General features: G+C 36.3%; 1 protein-coding gene across 3 annotated transcripts; it reads left to right on the top strand.

Annotated features, from left to right (window-relative positions):
- Nucleotides 1–241: 241 nt before the first annotated feature.
- On the top strand, nt 242–25,675 carry LOC129316205 (F-box protein SKIP16). Of its 3 annotated transcripts, XM_054960505.1 has the most exons (5): nt 244–584; nt 4,570–5,292; nt 10,524–10,742; nt 22,789–22,895; nt 25,351–25,675. In XM_054960505.1, the coding sequence occupies exons 1-5, from the start codon at nt 267–269 to the stop codon at nt 25,427–25,429; spliced, it is 1,446 nt and encodes a 481-aa protein (XP_054816480.1). In that variant the 5' UTR covers nt 244–266; the 3' UTR covers nt 25,430–25,675. The 3 variants fall into 3 exon arrangements, with proteins under 3 accessions (XP_054816482.1, XP_054816481.1, XP_054816480.1); XM_054960507.1 differs by lacking the exon at nt 10,524–10,742 and having other exon boundaries at nt 242–584; XM_054960506.1 differs by lacking the exon at nt 22,789–22,895 and having other exon boundaries at nt 243–584.

The following is a 25,675-nucleotide window of genomic DNA, read 5'->3' as shown; positions in this document are numbered from 1 at the left end:
AGAAAACAGAGGATGCACGACCTTCAAAAGCACTCGTGCGTTTTTGTTTTTCCCTCCACATTTCGTAGTTAATGACGTTGGTTACTCCGTTGGTCCCTCGGTTGAGTTCAAAATGTGCAAGGGCTGACGTGTTTAACCGAGAAAACTTAAAGGAGGTAATAAAAAAGGAAAAAAAAAAATAGGTACCAAATTAAAAATTGAAGGAAATTATAAGTACCCGCAAAATGTTCCCCCCACCCCCCTTTTAAGGGAAATAATAGCAGAAAATGAAGATGACAGATAGGGTCATAGGAAGCCAATCGGGATTAGGAACACCTCACCTGAGATTGTCGCAGACGCAGGCGGAACGCAATCAGAGGGCATTCCCGCGAGGGAGAGAGATGGGTTTGGAGTCGGTGGGAGATCTGGCGCTGCACATAATCATTAACAAACTAGGCCCTGAAGACATCGGCAGAGTTGCTTGTGTAAGCAAGAGGTTTAGGTCTTCGGCTTCCGAAGACTCTCTATGGTTCAGAGTTTGCTCCCAGGATCTCAGTGTCACCAGCCCTGTAGATCCTTTTGGAAATCCCGTCCCTTCATTCAAGGTTTGGCCCTTCATTAGAAGCAATATCAATTTGTTGTTCTGTGCTTGTGCCATTTCTTCAATTATTCACTACCGCCAGTAAAAAATTGTTCTTCATTATCTCATGTTCTTACGACATCGGCAGCGCTCTATATGAAAATCTTGTCAATCCAAACCGCTCGAATTTATTGGAAATTTTCTCTCTATGCATCCAACTTCATTCCGGGTCGACGTCTTTATTGTTTAATGAAGACAAAGCTGTTGGGCCCTGGGTCATTTTGGCTGGTCACATATTAAATCTATCAATCAATTTTTATGTTCTTACATCTTCTACTCAAGCAGAACGTGGGGCCACGCGAGTTAGTCGCGTTCCCCCCTAGGGTGCTGAAATGGATAGAAAGCTCTCGACATCACTGGTCTTACTCGGTCAAAATCTAAAAGGGTGCGTGCGTGCACTCTATTGGCGCTCACTATTTAATTCCATAGTCCTTACCATATCCAACTGTATTCATGAGACCTCAAACCCCAAACACAACCTCGTCGGCTGTTGTCTTGATTTCTAATTCAACATCTGATTTTTCATTCTGCAGTTTTTTCGTTTGATATCTAGTTTTCAAATTAGTAAAATGAGGATAAGGATGTGATTGGATACTCAGTTGCGATGGACTTAATGCTAGGCACCCATAGTCAATATTTTTAGATGAATATGATTACTGCTGTATTATGATGATCGTTGCAATTGCAAATTCACATAATATATACCTGTTCAATTAGCCTATCTAAAGAGAACACATAATTCTAGGCAACCATTTTTAATACGTGTAAATAAACATATGAATTACCAAAGAGCGATAATTATGCCATGGGAATACCAAAGGATGATAACTAAATGTCATTCCTAGGGAATACCAAAGGGTGACAATTGCATAGCGGGAATACCAAAGATCGCACCTAGTCAAATATCTATTTTAATTAGTTAAATGACTTTAGTCTTAACTCGCCCCCTCAAATTAGAAGACTGATCACTCATTCTTAGTTTTCTTTGCTATGTAAAGAGTAGAACAGTGTATGAGCTTAAGGTTTAGTAAATGAGTTTGCCAATTGTTCTGAAGATGAAACTTTCAGAATAACTAGTTGTTTGCTTGGTACTCCATCTCTTTCTATGTGAATATCAAGTTCTATGTTTTAGCATAAGCATGGATCACAAATTAGCAGCTAAAGTTGTTGCTCCAATGTTGTCACACCAGATAAGTGGCACTTATTTGATGAGCACTCATATTTTGGCTAATAATGACTGAATTGATGCCAAATCAGAAGCCAAAAGAGCTGAGCAAGAGACCTGTACTTAGATTCAGTGCCACGTCTACCAACTACTCTTTGCCTTTTAGATGCCCAATTAACTAAATTATTGCCAAGAAAAACACAATGCCCTACTGTATAATGCTTATCATCTAGACAGGCTGCCCAATTTAAAAATCATAGAGAATTAGAAATCAATATTATCACATGCCTTGATGTCTAACCCAAACCTAGGATGTTTCTTTTAACAAGCATGGAGTATATTTTCACAACTGACGTTGATGTTTGAGTTGGTTTAAAACCAAACGTTCTTAATTGTTGAGTGAAGGATGTTTTGTGCACAACATGAAATATGGCTTATCTCCTCCGAAAAAAGAAGATGGAAGGATATTTATAAGAGTAACAGTAGTGTGAAATGTTCCAATTTGGTCGAAAGGTATTCTCATCTGGGAGGTGCTGCACCATATTTTATGTTGTGTTAGAAGCAGCCTACTCATCAACAATTAAGAACATTTGGCTGTGCTTGTGCTTGTGAACATTTTCTTATCAACAATTGTAGTAGTCCCCTTGAGATACTTGGGAACTCCTTTCACGCCCTTCTTGTTGAACTGTAGTAGGACTATAGATTTGGCTCAACTAATTAAGGGAGAATGACAAGTAAGGACGTTGTAAGAAAATTAATGTCAAATTAGGAATTTCAGTATTGAAACATGGAAGAAGGAGTACTGAATTTGGAAACTTTAGTGTTGAAAAAAATCCTAAGTTGACATTAACTTTCTTCTGGGGTCCTTACTTGTCATTCTCCTATTCATTAACTACAAATGAGATATCAAGCCTAGTAATAGTGAGGTATCGAAGAGCACCCACAGCACATCTATGCTTAGAGGGTTCCTTCAGCGCCTTTCCTTCATGTTTTGACATTATCTTGATTCTTGCTTGAGGCCATGGGAGTAGGACAAGAAGTAGCATTCTTCATTCCAAACTGCTTTAACAGATTCAAAATGAACCACTCTTGATACAGGTAAAGTTCTATACTGATTTCAGGTGGCTTCAATTCCCAAAAGAAGTGTAAATTGCCCCAATCTTTCAAAGAGAACATTTGACTAAGCTTTACCTAAATGGATTTAGTATAGGGAATCAATTTACCCATCAAAATGTACTTGCACAAAAAGAACCTGATGAATTACATGCAAAGAAATTAGAGGGTGATCAGTGCAGAATTACAAATCCCCCAAGTTGTCATGACATATTGGAGATGCTCAAACCATGCCTTTGGTACTTATATGAGCCCACATAGAGCCTTGTTGAGTTTGCAAACATATGTCTACAGTCAAAGCCTTCTGGTTTATGCATATAGATTGGCATGAAGTACTACAGAATGTATTGTTCATATTAAGTTGTCTACTAGCCCAAACATTTGCTAGAACAAGTGTTAAAATGATGTGAACAGTGGTTACTTTAACCACTTGATTAGACGTTTAATTGAAGTCAATGCTAGGATCCTGTTGAAATTCTTTTGCTACTTATCTTGCCTTATACCTCTGAGTGCTTCCATCTGAATTATATTTTAGTTTGAAACTCATTTGCAATTAACAAGCTTCATTTGATCATTATAGGGAATCAATTTTGATTTTGTAGAATAGCATTATATTCTTCTTTCATAGCTGCTTGCCACTTTCTAGAGCCTAAAGCTTCTCACACAGAAGTTGGTTCCACATCATTACAATCATGGCAGCTAGCTGTAAGACCATGAAATGGAGTCTTTAACTTTAGGATACTACTATGGCTGTGAGTAATCATAGGATGTTTGGGGAGAGGTTGTTGAGGAATTTCATCACTGGGTTGAGAATTAGCATATTAAGCATCTTGACTTCTAGAAATAGAAGAATCAAGAGCAGCTGAAGAGGATTCAGAGTTAACATTTGAACTTGAAGAATTTGAGTGCATTCCTTTACTCCATTTTTCTCTTGCAATAGGTCATCTGTGCTGAGATTTCTGTGGGCATTGTATTCAATAGCCAGTTCATAAGAAGCTGGTTGGTCATATGCCATTCCTTAAATGCTGGTTTTAGCTTCAGGATGAGTTACTGGTGATCATGGAATTTCGCTAGTGATATAACCTTCAAATTTATTTCAGTGAAGTAGAGGAAGGACTAACGATTGCTAGAGTAGATAGTTCAAGCTTTACTGCAACTAATTTACTGAATGAACCAATCGTGGACTAGGAGCCTTTAAGTAGTGAGATGGTGTTCAACAGATGTTGGGTTTTGAGACATTCATTTTGCTGAGTAGAAGATGAATTATTGGATGAGGGAATTTTAGGAAGCCATGACATATGCCTAGAAGGCTCTGCTAACAATTCTGATTGGAAAATGATATTTATTATCATAATGATCGTTTCAGTTGCAAATTCACAGAATATATAGTCCTACTTGACCATTCAACTAGCCTAACACATAGTCCTAGGCAAGCATTTTCAGCACGTGTAAATACACAAGAAATACCAAAGGGTGATAATTACGCATGGGGAATGCCAAGGACCACATTGTTCAAAGTTCAAACAACTACGTTTTTAGCTATTTGACTCCTATGTATCATAATCCATAATATTGATGATTTTTTAGAAAATATATCTTATTTTTTTGTGACAAACTTGCCTTGTGGATTCTTGGTGCAGCTAGGATTGTGATAATATCTGTGTATGTGTAGGTAACTTACAGAATTTGGCGGGAGGCTTTCCTTATGTATCCTTGGTCCCTTGTGAAACGTGTGAAAAGGTGCTGGGATAGAATAAAGACTTGGCTGACCAATAACTTTCCAGAAGCTGAGGCAACACTTTGTAGAGGTGCATCAGAAGAGGAGATTCAAGAGTTGGAGATTTCTTTAAAAGTGAAATTACCTCTCCCTACAAGAATACTTTATCGCTTTCAAAATGGGCAAGAATTTACCAGTGAACATTTGGCTAATAGTACTCTTGGCAGTTCTTTGGGCCTAATTGGTGGCTACTCTTTCTATAATCATTTGGTAAATGTGTACCTTTTGCCTTTAAGTCAGGTGATACTAGAAACTCAGCAAATTTTACGCCACTTGGGTTTTTCTAGAAGCTCTAAGTATATTGTCATGGCAGCTTCTTCCACAGACAGTGAAAAGCTTTTTTTCCTCGACTATACTGATGGTCAACTCTATGTTGGAACCAGGAATCTTGCCACTGATGGAGAAATGATTCCCTGTGTACCACATGATCTGATTAGTTTAGCACATGGGTTGAATGGCGATCAACAACAGGATGCCATGCTACTGTGGTTAGAAGAGCATGGTCGCCGATTACAAAATGGCATTATTAAACTTCGTGAAGAAGGAAATGTTAGAAGCATTAGCCTTTTCCCAGAAGAATCCCCTCTTTGTTCAACAGCTGTAACTAATGGTGTGGAGGTAGGATTATACTTACCACGCCCTTTCCCCCACTTTTTGTATGCTTCTCTAGGCATTGAAAAGAATAGTAAATAGTTGAGGCCGATGCCTTTTCGCTAAGTTATATTGAGATAGAGAGACCTGCTCAAATCAGATTTGTTGCATAACTTTCATGTCAATTAGTTCCTTTTCGTTTTTCAATTTTTGACTAAATTTTTGACTTGTCAATTTGCTTGTTAATATGTGCAGCATCACAATTCAATGCTGACTTAGTTTTGTTGACCAAACAAAATGCTGATTTAGTTTCCAACATTTGTCATGTTTTGCAATATGCATTTTATACTTTCCTTTTTGGTTCCTTCTTGCTTTGCTTATGTAAACTAAAGGGAGGGGAGGGGAAGGGGTGCTTGGCTGTAGATCAAAACACTTGGCATGGCGATACATCAAAGAATTCCTTTTTTATTTGCAAGAAGTATGTAAGCATTGAACCATAACTTGCTTTTCTGCTTGAAATCTTGCCTTTCATATGTTTGTATGGATTGCATCTGTCTATATGTTGTGTCTTGTTACCATGGAGTTCAGATTCAATTCACAACAGATTTCTGAATTATATTTTATTTTCTGCCCATTTTTGCCCTAGGAGTTGAGGAGATGCTACGGGGATATTAAATGAAATGAAAATCATGGGCATAATAAGAGCCTTTGATTCATTGCGTTTATTATGAATAAAATGATGTAGAATTTGGGAGAAAATAATATTTCTTTTGATGCAAGACTGGGATACATACTAATTACATATACAATAGAGGGAATATATAATAATAAAAACTAATAATGCCTAATAAATACTAATAAAGGCTATACACTAAGAGGCAATATTTACAATAAATATTAAATATTCCCACACCCCCTTTCAAGTTGGATCATAGATGCTAACCATGTCCAACTTGCTTGTGCAATTTTCAAATGCAGGACCACGTAACCCTTTAGTCAAAACATCTGCTGCTTGCAACATTATAGGCAAATATGTCAAACATGGAATTCCTTCTTTGACTTTTTCTTTGAAGTTTCAATCTATCTCTACATGTTTAGACCTCTCATGTTACACTTGTTTGAAGGCCATACTTATGGCAGCCTTATTATCACAATAAAGTTTCAATGGTGAGCTTGCTTTAAGTTGGATTTCATTTAAGACTTGTCTTAGTCACATTTCCTCTGTTATTCCTTGAGCCAAAGCTTTTTCCACTGCTTTTTGAAACGGCTCTTTGCTTCTGGCTTCTCCATGTGACTACATTTCCCCACATAAATGAACAATAGTTAGAGGTTGACCTTTGATTTTTATAGGTTCCACCCCGACTTGCATTGGTATAAACTTTAATAGATCTTTGCTCATGTTTTCTAAAGAACAACCCTCCACCAGGAGTACCTTTTAGATATATCAAAATCTTGTAGATTGCCTCCATATAACTCTTCATTAGGAAATTCATATATTGATTGACTACATTGATAGCAAAGGCTATATTTGGCCTCATATGGGAACGATATATTAGTTTTCCAACAAGTTTTTGATCTCTCTCCTTGTAGTTGCTTCTTCATGTTCTTTAGTTTCCTCCTCCTCCTCCTCCTCTTTACCACCTTCCTCATTTGAGTTTTCTTCCCCCTTAGGATCTTTTCCTTTTTCCTTCTTTTTCTTAGGCATCTTTAGTTTCTTGACTTTAATAGGGGTTTCAATGGGTATACAACCCAACATACCTTTCTCCTTCAAAAGATCAAGTATATGTTTTCTTTGAGAAACATAGATTCCTCTTTGTGACTGAGCAACTTCCATCTTGAGAAAATATTTTAGCTTCCCGAGATCTCTGACTTCAAACTCTGTGCCTAGGGCAACCTTCACTCTTTTTATTGCCTTAAGATGGTCTTCGGTGAGTATTATGTCATCGACATAGACAATAAGGATACATTTCTTGCTTCCCTTGACTTTAACGAACATTGTATGGTCCAATAGGGCTTGTCTGTAACCTTAGGATTTTAGAACTTTCTATAACCTATCAAACCAAGTTCTTGGTGACTATTTCAAGCCATATATAGACTTTTTTAGTTTACTGACTTGAATTTTTCTGTCTTTATTAAACTTGAGAGAGAGTCGTATAGACTTCTTTCAACTTCATTCAGAAAAGCATTTTTGATGTCAAGCTGGTGAAGAGGCCACTCAAGATTAGCTACTATAGATAATAAAACTCAAGAATATTTATTTTTGCCACCGGAGAAAATGTTTCTTCATAGTCTAGACCATATGTTTGGGTAAACCCACTTGCAAGCAAATGTGCTTTTAACATGTTAAGGGTTCCATTAGCCTTATATTTTTAGGGTGAGCACCCACTTACAATTCATTGTTCTCTTTCCTTTAGGTAGCTAAACAAGTTCTCATGTCCTATTCTTTTCTAAGACCCTCATGTCTTCCATGACAGTACTCCACTATTAAAGGATGCTTAGAGCTTCTTGTATAGTCTCAAGTACCTTCACCTTATCAAGACTAGTAATAAAGGCTTGATATTGAGGAGAAAATGCATTGTATGAAACTAATTTTTCTATTGGATGAAAAGTGCACAAACAAGATTGCTTCATCAAAGCAATAGGAAGATTAAGATTAGTAGACTCACTTGTTCTATATCATCTATCTTTAGGGTTTTAGAAGTTGCTCCAAATCCTAAGTCTCCATGAGTTTTTGCTTTAAGAGCTACCTCTGATTCTGACTCTCTTGGTGCTTCAAGTGCAAATTGCTCACTATTTTTTGATTTCTTTTTTAGCTTTTCTACATCTTCTCTTCTCTGCTTGTGTTCCTCAGGCTGTGGCATAAGAGGAGTTGGTGGTGTAGGTAAAATAGGTGAAGGTAATGGCTTCGGAAGTGGTGTTTGTACTGGCTCAGCTGGTGTAAACTATGGCTCTAGGAGCACTAGTTCTCGATTAGATTCTTGATCCCAAGTCTGAGATTGGCCTATGCTCTCCCTTTGAATCAAAGGATTGGGATAGAATGGAGTATCTTCATGGAAGGTGACATCAAGGTTGGCAAAAGTGTTTTGAGACAGGGTCAAAGTATCTGTATCTTTTCTAAGTAGCATAATAGCTAAGGAAAATTTTTTGATAGCTTGAGGTTCAAGTTTAGTGCTTTGGTGGTTATGGATAAAGATTGTGCAACCAAACACACAAAGTGGAAGATTAGTTTTAATATAGGATGTGGAGAAACGCTTTGCAATTTGTGGAGGAGTTTCAAATGATGAGATTCAGCTAGGCATACAAATGAGTAGGTAGGTTTCGGTCAAAATAGCATCCTCTCAATAAAACTTGGGTACATTGCAAGTAAACATAAGTGCTCTAGTAATGTCAAGTATATGGTGGTTTTTCCTTTCTGCAACCCATTTTGTTGGGTTGTATGGGCACAAGAATTAGTATGGACAATACCATGCATTTGGAGGAAAGCACTAAAGATTGGTTAAAGTACTTAGTGCCATTATCGATGTGTAAGACTTGACTGGTGGTATTAAACTGGGTTTTGATGATGTTGAAGAAATTGATGAATGTGGATGCAGCCTCAGACTTATTTCTTAAAAGATAAATCTAATAGACATGAGTATGGTCATCAATGAATGAAATAAACCATGTTTTAGTACGATTGGGAGTACGGGATGGTCCCCACAATTCATTATGAATGGTTGTGAAAGGTTTGGTGGGAGTGTATGTGGCTCTAGGAAAGGAAGTTTTGTGTTGTTTGGCAAGTGCATACACTTCACAATGAATGCCATTAATATTCAGGTTTGGGCTTAGAGTTGGGAACAATCATTTAAGGTAATGAAAATTAAAATGACTCATTGTCTTATGCCACGACATAAAATAATTAACTTTAGATGTAGACATAGAATTATCAACAGTCAATGAGTTACCCACTTGAGTGGAGACTTTGAAATAGTAGAGCCTCTCATACTCTTTAGCACTTTTGATTGTCACTCCAGATGATAGGTCCTGAAACACAATGGGATGGGAGAAATATAGCATAACAAGTTGACTTCTCGGTCAATTGACTAATTGAAAGTGAATTGTGATCAAGCTTAAGAACATGAAGTATAGATTCCAACATTATAGAGTTTGAAATTCAAATATTCCCTTTTCTGGCTATAAGTGTTAAGGAACCATTTGCAATCTTCATTTTAACATTCCCAGCACATGAGATGTAAGTGGTAAACAATGGATGACAATTGGTCATATGATCAGATGCTCTTGAGTGCACAGAGACTATGTGCATAGAGAGTTGCGAAACAGAACAAGGAGCTCGTGGTAAAGAAAAGTTGAGAAGAGACTCCCTTGACTTGGGAATGTTGGAATCGTGTTGGAAATGCCATGTCATTGATGGAGGAAGGTGTTGTGTTGTGGTTAGTAGTGAGTGCATAGAGACCATGTGCCCAGAGAGTTGTGGAACAAAACAAGGAGTTCGTGGTAAAGAAAAGTTGAAAAGAGGCTCCCTTGACTTGAGAATGTTGGAATCGTGTCGGAAATGCCATGTCATCGATGGAGAAAGATGTTGTGGTTATTGTGGACCCCTCATGTGCTACCCCACACTCCTTACTTCTAAACAGAGCTTCAACTCGTGTGGCTCACACGTGCCGCCAATGGCGACAGTGTTTTGGGTTTGGGCCAATTGGAGGCTACTGGAGGTCCCTCTATGGGTGGTTAGATCCAGATCACCCTCCTTATTGTGACTCTCATTCATCCTCGCACTACTTCTTTGGGGCCAGTGTTAATGCTCAAACCCTAGGTTTTGTTTTTCTTGCACTCTCTCCCGTTCTCTCCTTTGGCTCTAACATGTGGAATTTGGGAGAAAATAGAATTTGTTATTGATGCAATATTGAGATATATATTGACTATATATACAACGGGGGAATAAATTCTAATAATTACTAATAATGCCTAATAAATGCTAATAATGGCTATATATTGAGAGGCAATATTTACATTAAATATTAAATATTCCTAGAAGTGATTTAGTATTTATAATTATGCTCTTGTGGTTGCATCATCAGGCAAGATAACTTTTGTTCCAAAAACAAATTATTTGCTTTTCATTATTGATAGGCATATGTAACAAGTGGTTTAGTAAGCTTTTTAACTAACATAGTGTATAGATTTTCACTTTTTTTTTGTTGTAATGTAAGTGATTCATTTCTTGAGAAACTTATATAATTATTGCTTATATTATTGAGGTTCGAGCATCTGCGGTGTTTATACCTGAGTTGGCCGATCTTCTAGATGATCATGAGAAGTACTTTTTTTCCTATTCAATCCACATGTCCCTTCAGCATCAAGGGTGCATCATCAATGGAATGTTCTTCAACTCTTGCCAACTCTACCGGAGACATTGGCTTATTCGTGCCAATGATATCATAGAATCTGATGTTAATGGAGAAGCTGTTATAGGAGAGGTATAAGTTCTTTTTATTTTGCTTCCCTTTTATTTTTAGGCGTCTTTGGTTATATATTGTATTTTTTTCCCTTTCATAAACTAGCTTTTTATTAAAAGACATGCTTCATTGATGGAACACATCATTGATCAATGTTCTTATTCAGATCAATTTTCATGAAATTTAATAATAGATATTAGGAATAATGCAATTTTTAATCTCTCAAGGTTGTCTTGATTATCAATTTGGTCTTTCAAGTTTAATTTCTATCGATTTACTCCCTTAAGTTTATTTCGATTATTAACTTGGTCTTTATTGTTTAAAAAAAGAGGTTAGACAGTTAAAATTTGTCTACTTGGATAATAGAATATTGATAGCAGTCATGTAAATTAATGAAAATGAGTATAATCATTTGGGTAGGAAAAAATAGACTTTGAATTTTTTCTTAAAAAAACAAAAGAAGAAAATATATTGTAAGGGATTATATTAATAGAAATTAAACTCATTTGAGGGTTAATTTGTTCTCATTTAGTTTTATATATATATATATATATGTGCCAAATCATTATTGTACTTTGCACATTAGATTATTTTGATATTCAACTTGTGTTTTAAAACTTAAAGGACTTACATGATAATTTAAGAAAATATAAAGGATTAAGTTGGCAAAAATTAAACTTAAAGAACCAAATTGATAATTGAGACAACTTTGATGGACTAAAAGTTTCATTATCCTTAAATATTAACTATTTTGTTGTTTTGTCAATGTCCTACTACATGTAACGCAGTATGATGACGTGCTTTTGGATTTTTCACATTTCATGTTCAAGAGATTAAACAGTCATTGTTGCTGTAACTTAGCTGATAAATATTTAGCTGTTGGGTCGTAATATACACCTGTTACCCATATGTTGATGTTAATTTCTCAATTTTAAGTTTGAAGTTTCGGTCTGTTGGGATTTAATTCTATCACTCCAAGAAAATTACAGTTACAAAGGTCTACTGTAGACTGGGCATTCCTCACTCTAAAGCTCATATTGGAGTGAAGTAGTTGAGTGTGTCCAATTGAAGCTGCTAGCTGAGCTAAGGCCTAAGCTGACCTTTTTATGACTATTTGAGTAGACGAATTGTTCCAACCCATTTTGATAAATATTCTTTTACATGGTCTTTTTTACTTGACGCCCATTGCATGGCTACTAGGTGTCGGAGTGCTACTTCAGAAGACTTTGATGCTGCCATTTAAGTAGTTTCATTTTGCCTATTATTAGATAAAAGTGCATATGCATGATTTTTAATTTGAAAAGAAAACGATGGGTGGGTGTCCTTTTCTGGAAATTTGTGTAGTGGTTGGAGCCTCAACTTCTGGTTGTATAGATGATGGGAGAATGATAGAAAATGTCAATGTCACTCGGGCTGATCCAGCTATATATATTTATGTACACACACAGGCATATCCACATACATATACATGCATGCTGCACACATAATTCATGTGCTAGATAATGTTTTAAGGTCCTAGAATATGACTTGGGGAATTGTAAATTAAATGAGATTTCCTTATGTAGACTCTAACCAAAATAATGAGTGTTTTTGTGGATCAGAATATTCTGTATTATTACTCACAATCGTGTGCTGATAGATACACCATAGGGAAATGCCAAGTCCCTCACAAATAGGAAAAGTCAATATAAATATGATTGCTATCGTACCTGATTTTTATCCCACTAAATCAGGAAATAATATTAATTATTTAAAATAAACTCGATCAGCCATACTCCACCTCTGGTTGGATCACATTTGCTAAGCATGTCCACCTTGCCCATACAACTATGAAATGCTGGTCCAAGGAGTCCTTTTGTTAAGACATCTGCAACTTGAAGTGTAGTGGGTCAATAGATCAAGCACATTGTTCCTTCTTCGACTTTTTCTGTAAAGTGTCTATCAATCTCTACATGCTTATGGCCTGTTTGGTACTTTGGAATTGAGGCTAGAGAATTGGAAGTGGAAGTGAAATCATAAAAAAAAAGTTGTTTAGGGCAATGGAACCCACTTCCATGTGGAACTCAATTCCATTAAATTTGATGGAATTTAGTTCCATACCTTACCCCATGGAACTAGCTTGAGTTCTTTAGAAGTGATTTTTTTTCCCCTCGTTATACCCTAAATTATTTTACCAATTGACAGTCCTGACCATCATCTCTCTTCTCTCCTAACCCGACGTCCTGACAGCCTCCCTCTTCATTTTCAACATGACTTTGACGCCTCTGTTAACTTGATGGCTTTCTTCTATGGCATAACTTTGACATCCTCCCTCTCTAATGTGACTTCAAAAGCCTCCCTCTCTTATGACCTCTCTCTCAATGGTCTCTCAACTTGATGCCCTCTCTCAACAATGACATTTCCGACAGCCTCCCTCTTCGATGACCTTTCTCTCAATGGTGTCTCAACTTGACTCCCTCTTAATGGTATCAGCAATGGTGTCTTCAGTGGTCTATCAACCTAACAGAGTCCCTCTTGATAGTGTCAACAACTATCTAATTTGTGATAGGACGAATGTATCTAAACTTGAGTTTAGAGGGAAAACATCCAACAATCTGTTAACCTAACTCGATTATTTTGACCAGCGATGCTGAACTCGAGATAAGATTTCTATGCCAGAAAGCAACAATTGAAAATGGTGTTTGATGGTTACTTAATCAGTTCTTAGATGTTTGTGAAAATTGTATTAGGTATTTTCGTTTTCAACAAATCTGGGTTTGATTGAGGTGAACTAAGATTGATTTTTCAATTTGATTGTTGCATTGTGATTGATGTTTTTGTTGAGGGGTTTGATTTTGTTGATAGTGGAGGAGGTTTTCCAATGGCAATGGGTTTGTGTAGGAAGAGGGATTTTTCTTGAGGAGGATAGTTACAATTTCATATCATAATTACATTTTTTTATTAAAATCCATGTAACACGTCCATGTGCATATCAAACATGTTTTCAAATTCCACTTCCACCCCATTTTCTCTTCCACTTCTACTTCCTCTTCCACTTCTATGAAAAACTCTTCCAGCATACCAAACGAGCCATTAGATCTTTTATGTTGGACAGGGTTCAACGCCATGTTGATGGTGGCCTTGTTATCATAATAGAGTTTTAGTGGAGCATCCTCTCTTACTCGTATTGCATCCATTACTTGCTTTAACCATAATTCTTTCATGATTCCTTGAACCAATGCTCTTTATTCAGATTTGGCATTACTTTTGGAGACCACTCTTTGTTTCTGGCTTTTCCAGGTAACCAAATTTTCCCATACAAATGAGCAATAGCTTAAAGTAGTCCTTCTATCTGGATATGTTCCTCCTCAATCATCATCTGTGTAGACTTCTATGGTTTGTTTCTCATTCTTTTTGAAGAGCAACCCCTTACTAGGTGTTCTCTTATGATACCTTAAAATTCTATATGTTGCTTTCATGTGTTTCTTTCACGGATCACACATGTATTGACTTGCTACACTAACTGCAAAGGTTATTTTAGGTCCTGTATGGGAGAGGTAAATGAGTTTTCCCATAAGTCTTTGATATCTCTCTTTGTCAATGGTTTCATTATTCCTATAGACTTCTTTCTCATCTCCATCACTTGCATTTTCCTCTTCTGTGTCTTCCCCATCTTCTTTCTTCTTAGGGATCTTCTTTTTCTTTACTGTAATAGGAGTGTCAACAAGTCTACAACCCAACATCCCAGTGTCTATCAATAGATTCAACACATATTTTCTTTGTGACATAAATTTCTTGCTTTGATCATGCCACCTCCATCCCAAGAAAGCATTTAATTTTGTGATATCCTTAACTTCAAATTCTCTACCGAGTGCTGACTTCACCTTGATGATTTCCTCCTTATTGTCTTCGATGATAATTAAATCATCAACATACACTATGACAATACATCTCTTACGTCCATAAGTCTTCATAAACATTGTATGGTCAGGGAGTCATTATTGGTAGCCTTCTGTTTTTAGCACCTTTGAAAATCTGTCAAACCAAGCTCTAGTGGATTGTTTTAACCCATAGAGGAATCTCTTGAGTTTACAAGCTTGTCCTTCTCTCCCTTTATTGAAGCCTGGGGGCAGGGACATATACACTTCTTCCTTCAAATCTCTATTCGGCAATGTATTCTTAATGTCTAACTGATGAAGTTGCCACTCTAAATTTGCTACAATAGATAATACGATGGTATTTAGCTTGGTTATAGGAGCAAAAGTTTCTTCATTGTCCAAACCATAGGTTTTAGTAAATCCCTTTGTAACCAAACGTGCCTTTAGTTAGTCAAGATCACCACTATTAGCATCATACTTTGGGGTGAAAACCCATTTACATTCCACAACTTTCTTACCTTTGGGTAGGTCAACAACATCCCATGTGCCATTCTTTTGTAAAGCTTTCATTTTTGTCATGACTGCATTTCTCTATTAAGGACTTTCCAGTGCCTCATATATGCTATTTGGAACCTTTACCCTGTCAAGATTAGTGACAAAAGCTCTGTAAGATGGTGAGAGAGTATTATAATATTGTATTGGATGTTGAGTGCATGATCTAGGTTGCTTTTTCAAAGCAAGAAGATCTATGTCACTTTAATATGATGATCCACTTCCACACGTTCATCTCCATTGGTCTCTGATTCATCATGATAGTCTTCTTCACACACTTCTTTTGATTTAGGAACCTTTACTGGGTTAGAATCTAGACATGTTGAGGGCACGGTGATATCATTATTATCATGCTTCTTTTGTATGTACGCCAGTGGTCTCTTATTCGTATTACTTGTATTTCTACCTATTGAGGACATGTCAGGAATGTGAAATGGCTGCTCAAGAGGTTCAAGTTCAAGTTTAGATGGCGTAACAAGTTCAGAATTGATATTTTGACTCCCCCTTTACTTTCCATTGGCTAAAATTCACTCCACCACTCTCCTTGAATTGAAGCTTTGGGAAAGAAAGGTTTGGTTTCAGCAAAGGTGACATTACAACTGACAAAGAGTGTTTTGTGATTGGATTGTAACATTTGTAACCTTTTTGTGTAGAGGAATAGCCAAGAAAGATGCATTTAACAACACGAAGGTTGAATTTTGATGAGTTATGTAGGTGAACAAAGGCTTGGCAACCAAATACCTTGGGTGAAAGAGATGAATCAGGGTAAGGATTGTTGAAAAACTCTTAGTTTCACAAGTGGGGTTGAGAAAGAGAGGGCACGGCTTGGCATTTGATTTTTGAGATAAGTGGTTGTGAGAATAGGATTGCCCCAAAAAAATTTAAGATCATTACGTGTGAACATTAATGCACAAGCTACTTCAAGAAGGTGTTTGTTTTTCCATTCAATGACCCCATTTTGTTGGGGACTATTCGGGCTTGTGCTTTTGTGAAGAATGCTAGTACTTTTGAGAAAAGTGCCTAGTGTGTTATTGAAACACTCAATGCCCTTATTAGTATGGAGAATTTGAATTGACGTTTGGAATTGAGTTTTGACCATTGTGTGGAACTCAATAAAGACATAGGCAACCTTACTTTTTCTTGTGATAGATAAACCCACAAAAGTTTGGTGTGATGGTTAATGAATGTGATGAATCATTTTGTGTGTGTACGATTAGGAGGGCATGAGGGACCCCATAGATAACTATGAATGATAGAGAACATGTTTGTGGATTTATAATCAATAAATTGAAAGGTTGTTCTATGGTGCTTGGCCAATTAACACTCATCAGAATGAAAAGAAGACATTTTATTGAATTTAAATGTGGGAAACAAGTGACATAAATACTGAAACTTTAGATGACCTAATCTCCCATACCATGTTAAAATATCCTCATTGGATTTGTTATCTGAAGTAGAAACTAAATTATATTGAATTTGAGACCATAGGTTACTCATGGTAGATTCATCTAGATAATAAAGATCATTATTATCTAGATGAATCTAGGCTCATTAGCATTGCCATTCATCTTTCCCAATAAGAGATCCTGAAAAATACAATGAGCAGAACAAAAGTGAGCCCAACAATGTGCTTGCTTGGTGATCTCACTAATCAATAAGAGATTGCATGCCAAATGAGGAACGTGTAAAACAATGTCTAATTTCATATGATCAAAAATAACAACATTGCCTTTTCTTGCTATAGGAGATGAGCCATTTGTTATATTATTAGTTTCATTACCAGCATAAGGAACATAAGTGCTGAATAACATAGAATCACATATCATATGATTAGATGCCCCAAAATCCACGATCCATTTGAAATTATGAGAGGTAGAAAGAAATGTACATGTGTCTTTATGATCCATTGAAGCAATAGGGGGTGATTTCTAAGATTGCTCTGACTTTTGTAAGACATTTGGCTTCTCAATAAGTTTACCTAGCTGTTCCTTATCTATTCGGGGTGCAGAAACAATCTCTAAGTGTTCTTGTGAAATGTCTTAAAGTGCTTGATAGCCATGGGATTTGCTCCTTTGAGGCTTCCAATCTGCTAGTTTTCCATGTAAATCCCAGCATACATTCCGTGTATGACCTTGCTTCTTAACATGATCACAACTCACTTTTCCTTGCCATCTTTGCCGACCCTTGCCATCATTGTGTTGACTAACAAGAGCAGTAGACTCCAGAGAAGGGGACGGAGTAGATGAAGGGTCAGGTAGCATTATCTTTCATCGGGAAGCCTCACGACGTACTTTAAAGACTTCTTTTGTAAAGGGAAGAGGTGCTCGGCTTAGAATTCAACTCTGAACATCATTGAGGGGTGTATTCAATCCGGCCAAGAACAGGAATACATGTTCTTGCTCAACTTGATCCTTATGTCTGGCTGCATCTCTCGCACATGCCCATTTTTCATTAGACATGAGGTTTAACTCTTTCTATAGAGCGGGGATTTAGAGCCAGCAGGTAGTCTCATCCTTCTCGCCTTTCTTCAGCAATCCAAATTTCACTAGTCAAAGGCAATAACATGAAACTTTGTTTTATCTGAGGAGTCATGGCATTGATTAGCCATGAAGAGGCTAGAGAGTTGTTAATATGCCATTGCAGAAATGCCTAAATCTCCACATTTGGGATCTTTGTTGCACCAGTGAGAAAACCCATCTTTCCCTTACCGTTAATAGCCAACTTAATAGCCTAAGCCCATTCTTGGTAATTTGAGTCGTTTAATTTATCTATAATTATGAGTACTAATGACCCTTCAACCTTAGTAATTGATCTTGAGGGACCACCGGGTTTATGTAGATCACTCAATGTCAAGTCTGCGGTGGAAGACGTCAGGTTTCACTAGGTACCTGTTGATTACTTAAACTCAACTCATTAGAGGTGCTTGTTGACGTGGAAGTTGAACACGTCACTGTGGGAGTCAACTGTGTTATAAGAATTGCGTTTCTGTGGTAGTCAAGTGCAGTGCTATGGACGACGATTGCGTTATAGAAGCATCGATGTAGTAGGTGATTACTCTTGGATGCATTGTTGTGGGAGTGGTCAACATTGTGTGAGTCAACCTTGAGGCGTCAACGCTATAGGAGTCATGATGCTAGTAGATGCATTTGGAACGATTTGCTACAAGACCTTGTGGATCAGAATATTTTGTACTACTATTCACAATCGTATGCTGATATATATGCCATACGGAAATACCAAATCCCTCAAGTAGGAAGTAAAATCAATATAAATATGATTGCTATCCTAAACAATTTGTAAGGTTGTCCTTACTAAACGAAAACTTAACCATAATCTCCACAGTAACCATGGAATCAACCCAAATTGATTACTCAACATGGTTGACCATATAGAAAACATTACAAAATCAAAATGTAGATTTGTTGAGTTTTAGGACCTAAGTTTATCACTTCAACAAGAATTCAAAAACAACTTTAACAAGTTTGAATCAAAGTAAATAAGTTTGGAAGCATGTGATACCTTTCAGAAGTTAAATTCTTTAAGAGTCGATTTAAAACAAGAGAAGAGAAAACAGAGGATGTGCTACGACTTGTAGCTCGTGCGTCGCAGCTTGTCCTCTCTATGCCTTACGTCGCGGTGTGCTGCACAGTTTGATAGCATAGGAGCGAACTCCTGACGTGCCCTATTTCTACGTCTGATATCCGATTGAGATGATTTAGGTGTCTACAGAAAGCTCTTTACAGATACTAGTTGATGGCATGGGTTTTAACCTTAAATAATTTCATACAAGAGAACACCCAAACGTTTTTAAACCACTTTTACTACTTTATCGCAGTAAGGGTGTCTAAAGCTCAATCTATTTTCCAAAAATTACAACCAATACTTAGACCATACTCAATGAACCTAAGACTGCTTGCACAACACACTATAGCAACAATCCAACATCAATATCTCATTTCCAAACGCTCAACCATTTGATATCAAAAATTGAAGGGGGAGGTAAACATTGCATATGCACATAATATTCAATATTTTGAAACATCACAATTATTTCTATATTTGCACTAGTATTACTCTATTGAAAATAACTCACATTACAAATACTCTAAGGCCCAAAATACAACAATTTAATCATGCAATTCACTATAGTGTAAGTATATTAAAAAATGCATCTCTAGTTGGCAAAAGTCCTTACAATTACACATAGAACAAAAATAAAGTAAGAGACTTTGCAATAGGAATTATAAATTCTTAAGCTTCTAGAGCTTTTTCTTTTTTCACACCCAAGCTAAAGCTTGTAAAATTTTAAGGGAGAGGGGTGGGTACAACTATTTAGTAATTAAGGTACATTGATTCTATGCAAATGTATGCCAATTGCTATTTAAAACATGAATGAGGCGTAGGCACATGGTTCAAATCCAATCATGTTATCATCATAGGTCATCAAAGTTCTCAATATTTAATACAATGTTCATTATCACAAGTCATAAGTTTCTCAACCATTATATGGTAATGTTCATTGTTATAATACTAACAACCATGTGATAATGGCAATATTAAACAGTCTACACTTGCCACAAACCTAACAATCATGCGACAAGTACAATGCTATTCATGAGCAATGCCAGGCTTATATCTTTCTAATATCTCCAATCAAAACCACGGGCTATTAAATGAAATAGGTCTTTGTCAATAACTCCATACGAATGGACTACCTAGGCTCATTGATTATAAGGACTGACCCAGCCAAAGGTCATTGCACTTGCTCTTGGATCATGGTTTCTCCCATTCTTGAATCTTTAAGGTGTTGTGAACTCCTAAGCTAGTGTCCTTGACAAACAGGTGGAGGCAAGTCAGATTTGAGTTCTTCAACAAACAATGGAACAGCCCTTTGACGAATAGTTAGACAAAGGCTAGCCTTTGGTTACTAAAAGGCAGCTATACCATGTAGATTTACCTACTCCTTTTCCTAAGCAAGCTTTTGCCATATGATCATGTAATGGGTCATGTTCACACATATAGCATTGCTATAAATCACATCCATGTGCTCAATTAATACTAGCATACAATTAGCTAAACCAATGAGCACCATTTCATATATCTCACATCACTATTTCATCACATTTACCCATATAATATCGCATATATCTTGATCATCCCATAACCAGTCATTTATTAGTTCAACTCACAACTACTACAACCTCAATTTGTTCCTTTTTCAAAACATAGTTTCTTTTCTACCAAGTCACATTGATGAATTTCACAATAATATGACAATGCATGGAGTCATGTTCTTTTTGTTGAAACGTATTAGACAACTACTACAACCTCAATTTGTTCCTTTTTCAAAACAACACATGATAATGATTTTGAGGCTTGTCTCTTAATGTTGAAAAATGTATAATATTTTGAAAAGAATACATTTTTCTTGGTTACTTCAAATCTTTGTAAGGTCAAAGGTTTACCTTCAATACTATTACACTTCCAAAGCTTGATCTCAAGTCGAGTTGGTGAACAAAACGATTAATCTACAATTAGTCATATTCATAATCATCAATATCACCATTAATACAATTTTAATTTCTTAACCTAGCACTTAAAAATACCCTAAGGTTTCAATTTTTTATATTGAGCTTACCCATGGGTTTATTAACTCTCTTTAGTTCATATTAATTCCATTATATGCTTAGCTTACCATTAATAGCATTCAAACCTTCCCAACCACCTCATTAATGTCATTTTTCCAAACATAATTAGTCCTCAACAACCAAAAATGCCCAACACTAAACCTTGGTGTGGATAATTAAACAACTCCTGTTAATTCTATTTGAGTTAATGGGTTTGGACCTGTAGCCTCTAAGGTTCAAAAATTACTTCTAACAACAAACCCTAACCTCCAAAACTATCAAAGAGAAATAGGAAAGAAGATTAGGGCTTGCGAAACTTATTTTGTTGTTTAATAGCTTCAAAATACTCCTAAACCTTCAAGAATGGTGTGCCTTAGCAGAACTTTTGAGCTCTCGTTGCTCTTACACTCTCTTTCTATTTCTACTCTAGATGATGCCTTATTATTCTAGATTTTTAGCCACATACTACAGCATCTGGCACAGAGCTACACTTCCTTGTTTTTCTCCCTTTTTGAGGTTCAGGTGGCCCCACTCCATTTTGAACCCAATCCTAAGGCTAAAATCAAAGCTTAGTTGACCAATTATCCTCTAACTATCCTCTAACCCCAATTTGACTTAAATTTACTTAATTGCCCCTTGATTAATTTGATTAATTAGGTAGTTAAAATTTGGAATGTTACACAATTCCCATCCCACTAAATCTGGAAATAAATATTAATTATTAATTATTTCAATAAACTTGGTCAACCATAGTTTTACCTGGTGATTGAGGGTAGGCTTCGTTACTAGTATCAATAGGAAGATTAGGTGTCTAATGATTGAATAAACTCTTTTTACATTTTACATGTATCATTTGATATCAAAACTAGTTTTCTGGCAACCTAGCATTGTTGTAGAAAACATGATTCAGAAAGCTATGGCATAGATGGTGAAATTGAAACAGGAAACTTTTGTAGAAATTTGGTGGAAGAAGTTTGAAGAACTTATAAAATTTGAATTTGTCCCAATCCTTGAGGAGAAGGATCAAATTGAGGGGGAAAGTGCTGTTACCCAGTGACTAGGGGTAGTTAGGAATTAGTTGGAGACTCCTTTACTACTGTGATGTATCATGTATCTGATGATTGAATAAAGTCTTTTTACGTTTTACTTGTATCAACAGATCGTTCCTTTGAGATCTTTGAGCTCATACTGGTTCTTGTGTGGTAGCGCTTTGCTCTATATTAATTACTTTCAACAGAACTTTAAATGCAAGAAGGAAATAAATGAGGGAAATTCTGAGGTTTTGATATTAAGACTTAAGAACCGAATCGGTGTTGCAAAAGAGAAACTCATTGATTCTGACCAAAACCCTATTCCCTATGGATGAAAATTACAAGAAAAGGAAATAACACAGCAACAAGAACACAGCCTCTCACTGGTGTTTGAGAGACCAGCACTCTCCTCCCTTCTGTCTAACTCACAACAACATTCTTGAGTGCTAACCAAAAGAACAGTAGCAAAATAAAGCAAGCAAAAAGGTGGCCATCGTATCTAGACTGAATCTAAGCCACCTTACTATACATCATGACTTAATCCTCAATTTCTGGACCCCAATGGTATTAACTTTGATCCATTGGGTATTTCTTTTCTACACCCACCTGCCCCCTGGATCTCCTCTTGTAAGTCTGACCATATCTCGAAGTTACATCATTGTGTTCTGATAATGTGAGCTTGTCTATGATCAGAGATCAATCAATTCAGTTACAGTGAATTAATATTGGTTTCAGCAAATTCTTTCCTTTCTGGCTTAGTTTTGGCAAACCAGGCCTCATGACTGCCCAGCAGACAATACGAATTACATATCTAAATGTCATGAGGTGCTTACAAGATTGTTTTTGAGAGGAGGGTTTGAGGGGAAAAAGCATGTAACTAACAAATTTGCGTTGTTGTTGTGTCAATTTCCAAAACTTGTGAAGGTTTAGGATTTCTAGTTTTCAAGTGATTTCTTGGCATAGTAGTCAGGCTGTTAAGTTCAATCTTATGTGGTTGCAGTTCCCTCTTTTGTATCCTGGCAATAAGGAATTTGTGTACCAGAGTTGCTCAACTCTACCGACAGCATCAGGTTCCATTGAAGGTTCTTTTACATTTGTCCCTGGCAGGTATTTCATATATTTGTTGGTTTTGTTAGTTTCTATTATTGTTGTTATTGTTGATGATGATGGTGATGACGACGGTAATGATGAGAATGACAATGACAACTAATTGATAGCGAAAGTATACATTTAGTCCTTTAACCTTATACAACATTTCATTTTAATCCCGTTACTTTATAAAGTGCCTTTTTAGTCATTTAACCTTAATATTATTAGTTTTTTTTCAACAAATTTTTACATTGAACTTTCAAATATTGACAAAACATTTTTAAATGTTTAACATAGTAAGTTTAATTTTTTCAAAATAACAATGATTGACATAAAAAATAATAATTTGATATTAATGATATAAGGGTTAAAATACTAAAAAGATATTTTACAAAGTTAAATGATCAAATTATAATCTTATATAAAGTTAGAGAATTAAAAGTATGCGTTAGTCTTAATTTATCATGTCAATTATTTCATATGAAACACTCCTGTGATTCAGGATTGAGGATTTATCAATGACTAGTGTTCATGAACCTCAATCTGTACGATTTGGATTCATGAATGTTAATTAATTACTATGAACAAATCTAGCTTTCTAACTTTATTCCATTTATTTATGATAGAAGTAGGAATGCGAATTGGACTTTTATCCGAAGGACACTACCTAGAAAGGGATTGAGCTAGTATCTCACTCTTTCCTCTTCTAATAGCCTAGGAGAGTTTCCTAACATAAACTTACTGCAACTATTTATAAGCCTGAACATGATTGAACAATAATTAAGTAAATCCATAAATGGGAAGTGGTACAAGTGTTGCTGGTGGAGCTAAGGTGACGTGAGTGAGATGGGAATGGCTCTCTCCTTGTCGTCATTAACCCCACATTTCCTGCTGACAACTCCAGTGTGTTCTACTGTGACTGACATGACCCACTATCTTGCTTATCTATTACTTTATTGAGCTTCATGTGTTCTTTGCATAGGTAATTAGTGGCCTCCTATCAATGTTTCTACATTGTTAAGATACCTGTGGAATAACCTTTTGGTATTTCTTGAGAATTGGGTGTTCCAATACCCTGGAACAGCTTCTCCTAACTAATTTGAAGTGTTTGGTAATAAGAAGGGAAAAAGTGGGGTGACATGCGGTTTATGGCATTTTGTGCTTCGTTTGGTTGGAGAGAACACATGCATCCTTCAAGGGATATCTTCTCCTTTGGGTTTTCTATGGGATAGAACTTGTATTTGGCTTTCCTTCGCTGGCTAGCACATGATCATTATCTAATTGGCAAAGAGACAGGATTTTTTCCCTCTGGGGCCACAAACAAAGAGACTGGATGACTCTTTACGCCATTAGGCTCTCTAGACATGTGTGCTCCTTTAGAAGTAATTCCTAGTTTGAGGATTTATTTTCCTGCTGGTAGCTGTGGATTCTTTTCTTCTTTCATGAAGAAAGTCCATGGCTACTCTAAAGAGGGGGGTTGGCCATGTCCAGTGGAGCTTATAAAATTTGATTATATATGAAGATTTTTTAAATATCAACATTAGGGGGATTTTGAGACTAGTAATTTTTGGTTGACGGAGAGGATAGAGAAATCTTTTTTTTTTTTTTTAACTATAACTTGGAGGTCTAATTATGTATTGGCTCGCGTAAACAAGGAAGTTGTTGAATATGGCTTCAACAATTTTCATGGAGCATTCAACTATTACCCCAAAATAATGTTTGTCCCATTGCATGCCTTCCCAAGAAAAAGTCACCAGGCTTCCATTAATAGCTATTAGGATTGCTTAGTCTTTTTTTTTTTTTTTCCTTTTGTTAATTTTCCAATGGTCTCTGATATGGTGTTGATTCATGGTGCTATTGAATTTGGAAACAGTAGGGGTTACAAGGCTGAAATCATATCCTATTCCATAGACGCTGTTTTGATGAAATTGGTGAAGAGGAGAGGAAGTCTAAACTAGTAAAGTCACGATAATTATACCAAAATCCTATTGGGCTGTGTGATATCGTTATCTTAATGTTTGATTTTTCTAAAACGTTCTTTTTTTGACAAATTCTCTAAAGCAACTTCAGGTAGAGACATTAAAGAAATGCTGAAATACCGAGGTAATGTGGTAAGTGGGATGTGAAGCACGAAAATATCCAATCTAATTAATTAAGGTTACACTTGTTTTTCTTTTTCCATTAGGATGACCAATTAACTTGGCGGGAGCATGCAACGGTTTCATTTTTGAGCCATGTAATTATCGAGTCAGTTGGATGTCCACTTGAACAGCGGTCACCATTATCAAACCTTGATGTCTCTAAGGATGAGTTTCTGTTTTTTAAAAAAATTTGTTTGGCCTTCGTTTTTTCCCGATTTGGTAGTTTTCTGGCCATTCCTTCTGTCTTTCTGAGTTGTTGATTCAAAATCTTGCATAATTGCAGCTGAAGTGTCTAATGTCGTTTATTTGTGGCCCTTCTCGTCTTATTTCAGCTTGGCTAACCCAGAAGGAAGTCCCTTCGAAGTTTCTGTGGCCCGATTCCCTCTCCAGCTGCCAGATTATGTTTTCTGATTTTGTCTCTGGATTGCTTTAAATTTCCATAAATAACTTATCTCTATATCTAGGATATTTTTATCTGTATATCTTGTTGTGTTCATATGAGTTGGTTGATTGCTGTGCCATGTTTGAACATTGATCATGTCTGTGTGAAGCAACCTGTATATCTTTTGAGAAACGATACCCTTTCTTGCCTTTCTTTCCTCATAAACTTGGAATCCTTTGGATAAAGTTATTATTAAGAGAACATTTTATGAATTA

The sequence above is a fragment of the Prosopis cineraria genome, unplaced genomic scaffold (assembly GCF_029017545.1).
Source record: "Prosopis cineraria cultivar Desert tree isolate PC_DT_omini unplaced genomic scaffold, ASM2901754v1 PC7, whole genome shotgun sequence".
Taxonomy (NCBI): Eukaryota; Viridiplantae; Streptophyta; class Magnoliopsida; order Fabales; family Fabaceae; genus Prosopis; species Prosopis cineraria.
Note: the sequence above shows the minus strand (reverse complement) of the source record. Positions and strands in the feature narration are given on the sequence as shown.

Bases quoted from the DNA above. Each gene is read 5' to 3' on its own strand.
- LOC129316205 (XM_054960505.1), top strand. From the start codon at position 267: ATGAAGATGACAGATAGGGTCATAGGAAGCCAATCGGGATTAGGAACA. The intron at 585-4,569 runs GTTTGGCCCTTC...GTGTATGTGTAG, and splicing joins ATCCCGTCCCTTCATTCAAG to GTAACTTACAGAATTTGGCG. The intron at 10,743-22,788 runs GTATAAGTTCTT...ATGTGGTTGCAG, and splicing joins GAGAAGCTGTTATAGGAGAG to TTCCCTCTTTTGTATCCTGG.